This window comes from Lactuca sativa, chromosome 5, assembly GCF_002870075.4.
Source record: "Lactuca sativa cultivar Salinas chromosome 5, Lsat_Salinas_v11, whole genome shotgun sequence".
NCBI lineage: Eukaryota > Viridiplantae > Streptophyta > Magnoliopsida > Asterales > Asteraceae > Lactuca > Lactuca sativa.
In genome coordinates, this window is record NC_056627.2 from 303249477 (window position 1) to 303259404 (window position 9928).

At 34.4% G+C, this 9928-nt stretch overlaps 1 protein-coding gene across 1 annotated transcript; it reads left to right on the plus strand.

The window, feature by feature from the left end:
- The first annotated feature begins 1772 nt into the window (after positions 1-1772).
- On the plus strand, positions 1773-5883 carry LOC111892522 (mitochondrial-processing peptidase subunit alpha). The gene is made up of 13 exons (XM_023888570.3): positions 1773-2030; positions 2833-3084; positions 3172-3468; positions 3573-3740; positions 3882-4049; positions 4156-4236; positions 4364-4430; positions 4535-4632; positions 4704-4776; positions 4953-5023; positions 5113-5162; positions 5236-5348; positions 5593-5883. The coding sequence occupies exons 1-13, from the start codon at positions 1992-1994 to the stop codon at positions 5637-5639; spliced, it is 1524 nt and encodes a 507-aa protein (XP_023744338.1). The 5' UTR covers positions 1773-1991; the 3' UTR covers positions 5640-5883.
- The last annotated feature ends 4045 nt before the right edge of the window (positions 5884-9928 follow it).

Sequence of the window (9928 nt, forward strand, 5' to 3'; positions counted from 1 at the left end):
GGTTCCAAGGGGCAGCACCCTGGGGGGGGGGGGGGGTCTAGGGGCAGTGCCCCTAGCAGGGTCTAAGGGGCAGAGCTCATGTCGGTGGTTATGTACAACCATGCATTTTCCCACCAAACCTCACTTGATGACATCATGATGATGCAGATGTTAGTTATGTCAGATAACTACCTTGTTTGGCGCAAAATGTACATACAACCACCGCTAACTACCTTTCCCTCTTGTATAAGAACATGTTTTATGTTCCAAATTTTTTTGAACAAACATATACTCAAAATCTCTTCATTAAAGTTTTCCCTATCTCTCAAACACATCAAGCAAGGTATTCTGTGTTTCACAATCTGAATTAGGCCTGTAATTCATATTGATTCATTCTTGGATTATCCCACTTCTGAATTCGTGTACCCCATACAAAAAGGTAAACTAGAGATTTCAGAAAGTGTTTGAAAATACGATCCGTAAATCTATCCAAGTTTGTATTTATTGTTATTTTTGATTCCCTAAAATCTAACTATATATATATATATATATATATATATATATATATATATATATATATATATATATATATTCGTTCACATACTGACATACAGTTACAACAACGTCAACATGGATAGTTTTAACCATTCACGTATGGTTAGCGCATATAGTCACTCAAGTCTCGTAAATTTGCATGAACTATTCACAAGGGTTCTTCATTTTGTTGGACACATTCCTTAAAAACTACTCCAATTTTGGTCAAGAAAATGGTATTCTATGTTTATCAAATCCATGTAACAAAAAAAACTCTGATGAAATGCTAAACCCACTTTCGAAAGTGTTCGACCAACACTTACGACCACCGTACTAAAAATGAAGGTTTATTGATTACTTACTTGCATCGCATTCATGTTTATGAATCGATGATCCACAGACACAAACCAAAATAACGATCTTCACTCGTTTTCAAAGTGAAAGAGACGGCAGACGACGATGGACATAAACTTTTGAGGATATGTGAGACCTTTTTTCTTACCTTTCTTGTTTGCGATGTTTCTTTCGCACACCTCATTATTATTTTGTTAAATCCTTAAAAGAAATGTTACGCCAAGATATACTCTTCTAATAAATAGTAATTTTAAAGAATAATTGTTCATAATAACTCTTCTTTAAATGGGCGTTACCCCATGGCAATCTTTACCAAAAACCGTTTAGAAAAATTTTGTTTTCTTCTATCGCGTTCACTCCCATTACCAAATGCTACTTGAATACTTCAAGTCATGGTTGTCAAAATCGCGATCCTGATCGTAAGATCATACAGTCCTACGATCCTAGGTATGAAAAACGAATTGGATCGTAAAAGGATCGTATTTGGGGTAGGATCGTAAGATCTTAGGTATGATCGTAGGATCGAGATCAGATTCGATCCGATCCTACATTCACTTGATTTTTTTTTGCTGCAATTGAATTTTTTTACCATTTTATGTCTTTTGCCCTTTACCAATTTACCATTTATTTGTATTGTGGCTTATAACTAATATTTCGAAGTTTTTATAACTTTTGAACGAAAGATTGAATGTTTGAAATATTTTTCATGATTAAAAATTATAAATTAAAATTATATTTTATTTTGTGAGATCTTAGGATTCCGATCCCGATTTTACGATCCCGGTCTTGCAAACAGAAAAATGATCCTATATAGGATCCCCATATAAGATCCCGATGTTCATATCCTTACTTCAAGTATTGGAACACACTATTTTGAATGGGCTAAGTTGTGAAAATAAAAGTCGAGGGGAGGCCCAGATCTCACACGTGCCGCGAGAATAATTCTCGCACGTGGTAACACACCTTTCAGCTCTTCGTTGCTCGCCTCTCGAACCCCCCAAACTTCGTCGCACAAATCACCTTCCGATTTCCTCCGGCACCTAATTTATATAGAGAGAAGCAGCGGAGATATAATCACATAACACACGTTGTTTCTTTGGTTCCGCATTACTCATCGATTGGTCATGTATCGTTCCGCAGCTTCGAGAATTAGAACCCTAAAGGTAAGTGATGTTTCATCAATCATTTGAATGAATAGAGAACAATTTGATTTTGAAGCAATTATATATCCGACTGATTCGAATTTTCGATTTTTCATGTTTTGCTTTGTCGAATCATGTTTTTAGCTGCATCTTAGGGGTTCTTAGATCTGATCGTGATATATTTTCCACTCTTGCAGTTTAATGATCTGTGTGTATCCGCAGTAAATTTACCATAAGAACTAGAAACAACGATTATAAAACGAGAAATGACTCAGTAAGATAAAAATGAGAAATGATCATATGGTTTTCTATTTGCTTTGAGTAAATCAAGAATCAATATTTCAGTGAAATGTGTGAACAGAACAGATTACATTCATATAAGCAGAACATACACAACAAGATTCGTGGAGGTAAATAAAGTTTTGTTGCACTTGCACAAATACCTTACATGATGTGGTGTGGTATTATATCATTAGTTACTCTATTCTGTTAGCTATGTGCAGTTAATCCAAGGAAGACAATTGTAGAAAAAGATAATTTAAACACTATTGTATCCCATTATGATCTAAAAACACCTCACCACAACCTTTTATCATGCTAGTATAAAACCTAATAGATCACAACCCCAAACTTTCAAATTCTTCATGACAACTACAAGAAACTCTCAAACAAAAATAATCAAAATGCAATGGGGATCAGATCCCTATTCAAAGAAATTATATGCTTCACTTGTAATGGACAAAAAATCTAACCTTAAAATAAAAAAGATCAGAAGTCTTTCCATGTAAAACTATTAATCTGCTGACATTGTGATATGCTATAGAGCCGTGCAGGCAATAGGACAGGCAATAGGACGCTTGCCAGGTTTTCAAGCTCAAGTGCTGTTGCAGCCAAGTCATCATCAGGGGGTCTTTTTAGCTTATTTACAGGAGGAAGTGGTTCATCATCTCCTCCTTTAGACTTTCCCCTTAAGGGCATTGAACTCCCACCTTCTTTACCTGATCATGTTGAACAGGGAAACACAAAGATAACTACTCTCTCAAATGGAATCAAAATCGCCTCAGAAACTTCACCAGTATGTCAATTGTCAGCACTTTATATACATATGTCCAACTGTTATATATAACCTGTATGATTGATCTTAATTCTCTTTTTGTTATAGAACCCTGCTGCATCTATTGGCTTGTATGTTAACAGTGGCTCAATCTATGAAACACCAGCTTCATATGGAGCCACACATGTTCTTGAACGCATGGCTTTCAAAAGCACACTTAATAGGAGCCACTTGCGTGTTGTGCGTGAAGTGGAAGCAATTGGTGGAAATGTGACAGCTTCTGCTTCAAGGGAACAAATGGGTTACTCATATGATGCTTTGAGGAGTTATGTTCCTCAAATGGTGGAGCTACTTGTTGACTCTGTAAGAAATCAAGCTTTCTTGGATTGGGAGGTCAAAGAACAGGTGCTTGTTTACTTGTTTCCTTTTCACTTTATTTCTTGTCATTTATCTTTTTGAAACTTGTCTTTTACATATTTTATGATTAAAAACATTAATTTATTATACAGATTGAGAAGGTGAAGGCTGAGATTGGTGAATATGGCAACAATCCTGAGGCGTTGTTGTTGGAAGCTATTCATTCAGCTGGATATGCTGGTGGACTTGGGAATCCTCTTCTTGCTTCAGAAGGCTTAATCAACAGAATAAACAGTACAGTTTTGGAGGATTTTGTAGCTGTGAGTCTCACACCTTATATTTTTTTGTTATTTTATGCATTTAACAACTAGAGTATCTGGTATTAGTATTACAATCATCCTTTTTATTGATTCCATGTGGATTTTGTTCCTGAAAAAAAAATGTTGCTTGAAATTTTTTAGGCAAACTATACAGCTCCTCGAATGGTACTTGCTGCATCAGGAGTTGAACACGAGGAACTGTTGAAATATGCAGAGCCTCTTCTCTCTGATTTGCCAGGTGGCACTCAGGTTGAGGAGCCGAAATCAGTGTATGTTGGTGGTGATCACCGTGTTATGGCTGACACAGGGGTGGGTGTGTCTTTTTAGTCAAATTGTGTATCCTTTTTTATTGACTAAATTACCCTTTGTCATCCTGATGTATTGACTAAATCACCCTTTGTCAATTCTCATACAGAGAACTAGTTTTGCTCTTGCATTTGAACTTCCTGGTGGCTGGCTTAAGGAGAAGGAAGCCATGACCTTGTCAGTTCTTCAGGTATCCTTTTTTTTTTTTTTTTTTTTTTTTTTTTTTTTTTTTAAATTTATCAACCAATTTTCTTATTCCTTTTATTTATTTACCAATAAGCATCTGGAATTAATATTTTATGATTTTATCTACTCAGATGCTAATGGGAGGAGGTGGATCTTTTTCAGCTGGTGGTCCTGGAAAAGGGATGTACTCGCGTCTTTGTGAGTTGCTTCTTCATATTATTATTATTATAAAAACTAGTTATCATAATTCACATACTAATTTTAATTTTTAATTTATTTGTTTGGATTATTATTGCAATCAGATCTTAGAGTATTGAATGAATACCCCGAGATTCAATCGTTTTCAGCATTCAACTCTATCTATAACCACACTGCCTTATTTGGAATCCAAGCTACCACAGTAAGTAGACATCAGTAAGTTTTCAATTTTTTTATTTAGGTGATTATTTATTTATTTTTAAATTCATGCAGAGTTCTGATTTTGTATCGAAAGCCGTTGATATAGCAGTGAAAGAACTCATTGCAGTTGCCACCAACGGAGAAGGTAAGCTATAATATTCCATAGTTGAACTTCTTATTAAGAAATAGCAACCTACTTTCATTGATTTTTTTTTTTTTTTTTTTTTTTTAAATTTATTCTAACATCATAATAAATAAAAAAGAGAAAGTAGATTGCTATTTCTTGCATATAGTCAAAGTTACTAATATGTAATCTTACAGTCAACCAAGTACAGCTGGAGCGTGCAAAGCAGTCAACCAAGTCTGCTATTCTGATGAACCTTGAATCAAGAGTATGCAAATGCAATTTAGCTTGGGTTTGACTAGTCAAACAAATTTCTTTATATATTTAATTCACTTTTTGATTTATCTTCACTTTCAGATGGTTGCTTCAGAAGATATTGGCAGACAAGTATTGACCTATGGAGAAAGGTATTTTACTTCAATAATATTATTCTGTCTGTCATCACCTATTAAATATTTTAATATTTTCAATTTCAATTAGGAAACCTGTGGAGCATTTTCTGAAAGCTGTGGATCAAGTATCAGCCAATGACATCACTTCCATTGCAAAAAAGCTTCTTTCTTCCCCTCTCACCATGGCTTCTCATGGGAATGGTAATTTTATTTTCCACTACAAATACCAATGTACTTTCAAATTCAAGCATTTGTTTTTCTTATATCATCCTACTTCAATTTTTTCTCATCACCGCATTTTACTTGGGAAAAGTTACCCAGTTATAAAAACATTACAAGTTTTTTTATTTTAAAAGTACAGTGCTATTAAGCCTTTTCAACTACAAATCATGCTCTTTTTATGATATTTATCTGACTCTCTACATAATTTCTCATGTTTTGGCAGTTATAAATGTACCCACCTATGACTCGATCAGTAGCAAATTCCATTAATGTGCCAAAATCGGCTTCTTCACCTTGTGAATCTTTTGAGGTATAAATATGGATGGATTGCAACCATATTTACAGATGCCTTTCGCCTTATGAAATAATAAGTTAAGGCAACCATCAATTTTTTAAAAAGCTTGATATGTATTATTACATGTAATTTTTTTGGAGTTTTTGAATGGGCTATATATATATCCCTTGTTTCAAATAACGAATGTATCACGAAAGAACTAAAACAAGTTGCGATCAACATGGCATAACTGGTTGTACTGGGTATTGGACTAAGAATGAGACCGATGTCAGTGAGATAAAAACTGCACTATAAGCGTAGATTAGTCCAACATTTGATTAAAGTAAAAGTAAATCTTACCAATGTAGGGAGTGTTAGATTAGTCCTTTGAAGTTGGTGCACCCACCTAATTATGAAGACGATGAAATAAAATAAGTTTACGATTTAAAATAAGTTCAAATATGCCTGTGTCGGATCCTCATATTGCATTTTGAACAATCTAACAAGAATATTATACTATTCAGTCGGATCCTCATTGCATTTTGAAAAATCTGACAAGAATGTTATACTGTTCTATTCTGTCATTTTTTTTAATGTTGTAATTAAGAATTGAATAATTTGAAAATAGATAGATATAGTTTAGTGGTGAAGGGTTTAGTCCAAATTGATTTTAGCCATATAGTCAAACGACGCTCAAATGTTCCAGATTGTTATTGAATATTCTGAAACATCATGTAAGCTTAGGGAAGATTTTAGAACATACCAAAAAACCCTATAGTATTTTAGAACATCATTGAATATCATGTAAGGTTATGGAACATTATATATGATTATGGAAAAACTTGAAATGTCTAAGACTTTTCTAAAACGTTGTAAAGTGTTCTAAAAACATATGGAAGCTTGCAATAGACATGTATTATGGTAGATGATTCTAGAAGAGTCATGCATATGCTAAGTAAGTAGAAAAGTCTAGAACCTTCCGAAAAGAAGGCGAAAGGTTAGGAAACCCCTATAAATACATGGAGCTTGTTTGCTCCTAACCATCCAACATCCAATAAACAATCTAATAAAAGCTAAGGTGTTGTTTGTTTTTTAAAAGTTAAAATGTCTGCAGTTTGCGGACTACAACTGCAATAGACATGTATTATGGTAGATGATTCTAGAAGAGTCATGCATATGCTAAGTAAGTAGAAAAGTCTAGAACCTTTCGAAAAGGAGGCGAAAGGTTAGGATACCCCTATAAATACATGGAGCTTGTTTGCTCCTAACCATCCAACATCCAATAAACAATCTAATAAAAGCTAAGGTGTTGTTTGTTTTTTAAAAGTTAAAATGTCTGCAGTTTGCAAACTACAACTGCAGCAGGGGCAGAGCATTTATAGGGCCAGCAGGGGCTCTGCACCCCCCCCCCCCCCCCCCCCCCCCCTATTCTAAAATTTGGGTTAGAAATAGCCTCTTGTAAATATAGGCCTACTATTGTCAACTTTGGGCTATGGCCCCTCCCAATCAACTCTCCAATAGACGAAGCCCAAACCAATTGACTAGTTAGAAGTCAAAATCGATCTTCCAATCATCCCTAAACCTTTCGCAGTCGGCAGTTCCGCTTCTACCCCATCTTCGTTTGCTATCGCTTGGATGCCTGCACCTGGACACCACCGTAACACCACTGTCGATGTCCACAGTTCACCGGAAATCAGGTATTCTCTCCGTTTTTCTTCTACAGTTCTCTCTATTTCTGTTAATAGAAATTTGAAAGTAAGAAAGAATACAAATCTGTTTGTTGACTTTGATCGAATTTAGAGTAAAAACTAAAAACTATATGTTAACAGAATCAAATACAAGCAACATTTTATCTAACCTTTCAGAAAGAATACGAATTTGATGAAGCCATATTTGAGATTTGACCAATTTATTGGAAATGCTAGAACTGTTTCTACATACAATATGAAACAAGAGGCATAAGCTTTTGATGGAAACTCTTTGGTTGTATAACGATTTTCCACCAAGTGTGCTAGTATCTTGAAATTTGATATCACATTATACATTTCTAATTGTAGAAGAGTTGACTTCAAGAATCAAGAAGATCAAAAAGTCTTCAATTTGAGCATGTAGACAAACATTGAGTTCCAATAGAACCTCATTCTAGAAGTGAGAATTCTTTTAAAAATTATAAAATCCTTTTTTATTGAATCAATCAAGTTCTTTATAGATTTAGTAGGAAAAAAAATATCATTTATTGACTTATCTATCTACACCAAACCCACTGAAACTATTAATGAATTGTTGTAGTTTTTTTTTAATTTTTTATTTATTTTTAATTTTTTTTTATTTTTGTATAAAATAAACTGATGAGTGATGAGTTGTGTCTAATTTTTTTTTATTGAGTGATATGTTCCTCCATTTTGATTTTTATAGATACAAATCATACAATCATGAGAAAGATGAAAGTCATTGATTATTTGGTGTATTTTGGTTAATAAACTGTTGAAGTTTTTCGTAAGTTGTTTTTCAATGTATTTTTGGTGTTTATTTGCTAAAAAAAGTGTTTTTGTTTTAAACCTTGGCAATTAATCTGATTTCAGAAATTAAACCTAGAAAAGAACCGATAGAGAATATTTCATACATGTGAAGAAGAAGATGAATCTGACTGATGGCGGTTGTTGTATTGGGGAGAGGTCGCTGATGGTTGTTGACGTTGGGGGAGACGCAGGTCATGACGACAAAAGGAATTTCTTACGCAAGCAACGACGACAAGGAAGGTGATGCCGACGACTGTGAAGAAGGTGCAAGAGATGGAGTCGACAGAGGAGGAAAAGAAATGCATGTGTTTTGTGGGAGCCGATGGTCAGGACGATATTTGTGAAAGACAGCGTGTTTTTTTTAATATCACTCTGCAGAGGTCGCACAGACACAAGCCCAAGTCTGCTTGGGGAAGAGGGCACACATACCTTTTTAGATCTACGGGGTTCTAAAAAACAAACACTCTGCAAGCCTTAACGTCTGCGCGCTGTCTGCGTGGCGCAGACAAAAGAGGTCAAGAAGATCTGCAGGAAAAAAACAAACAACACCTAAGTGTAGTGGTCTCTCAAAGCATAATATCTTCTTAAGTTGTCTTAATAAAAAATGTTGGTGTTTCCTATATAAAGAGTTATGCCCAACAATATATATATATATATATATATATATATATATATATATATATATATATATATATATATTGTTAACTAGTGATTTTTTTATATCGTGAGTGGTGTGTGACTCTACAAGTTTGGTGTCAAAACAAACTTGTTTGGTATTATTAAGGTATTACCAACACACAAAGGGTGATGTCCAAGTCGAGGAATAAAGAAACTCAAAAGCAACAACTACAACACATAGGAAACATATATGATGTCCTATTTACACGAACATGACTAATGGGAGGTCATTGGTGGAAAAAAAAATATCCTTAGAAAAAGGTGTTAATGTCGCTTTGCATAAAAGGAGAATCAAAGTAGGTAAAACGATGTTTGCCTTGAGAACTACAAGCAAAGAAATGATTGAAACTTTAATACATAAGGATCTTTAACAAGCAAACATAATAAATGAAATAAGAATAAATAATCTGAACACCACACATCCAAGCTGGTTGAAGGTCGTCAATTTTTATCCAAGCCTATCACTTACTTATCACTGGTGTTGCATATAGATGACTATCACATGGTATTAGGGATGAATTTCTTAGACAATGCCCAACTCTGGTCATTTGAGAAAGATGATACTATACGTATCATTAAGGGAGGGTTCAATAATTCACATTGTACTTTTGAAGAGAAATATAGTAAGGTCCCAAATCTTATCAAATATGCAACTCAACAGAGGTCTAAAGAAGAATAAAACAAAATAATGAAAACCTTAAAAGATGAAGACCTTCTCTCGAAGACACTTTCCAAAGGAGATTAAGAATATAAGGTCACCAAAGTTGCATAAAAAGTTGCAGCTGAGATGAAAAATGGATCATATGATGGAATAATTGGATAAGGCAAACAAAATAAAAAACACATTGATTCTTAAGTGGGAAGTTAACATTCCTCATCCGAGTGACATCTAATCATGATGATCAGATCAAGAAGGGATCACATCATAACCTATTAATATTGAGGGAATTAGCTATGGCTTACAAAAGAGACAACCCAACTACATAAAAGTTTTCCAACGGGAGGCATATGGGACTATAAAAGATAGTTCAACAGGGCTACAAACAATTGCTTGGTACAACAAAAGACAACCAACCATATCATTCTCA

What these genes read in the sequence shown, in the direction of transcription:
- LOC111892522 (XM_023888570.3), top strand. Translation starts at nt 1,992, where the DNA reads ATGTATCGTTCCGCAGCTTCGAGAATTAGAACCCTAAAG. An exon ending in CGAGAATTAGAACCCTAAAG is followed by an intron (nt 2,031 to 2,832) that starts GTAAGTGATGTT and finishes GATATGCTATAG; the next exon opens with AGCCGTGCAGGCAATAGGAC. An exon ending in TTGGAATCCAAGCTACCACA is followed by an intron (nt 4,633 to 4,703) that starts GTAAGTAGACAT and finishes AAATTCATGCAG; the next exon opens with AGTTCTGATTTTGTATCGAA.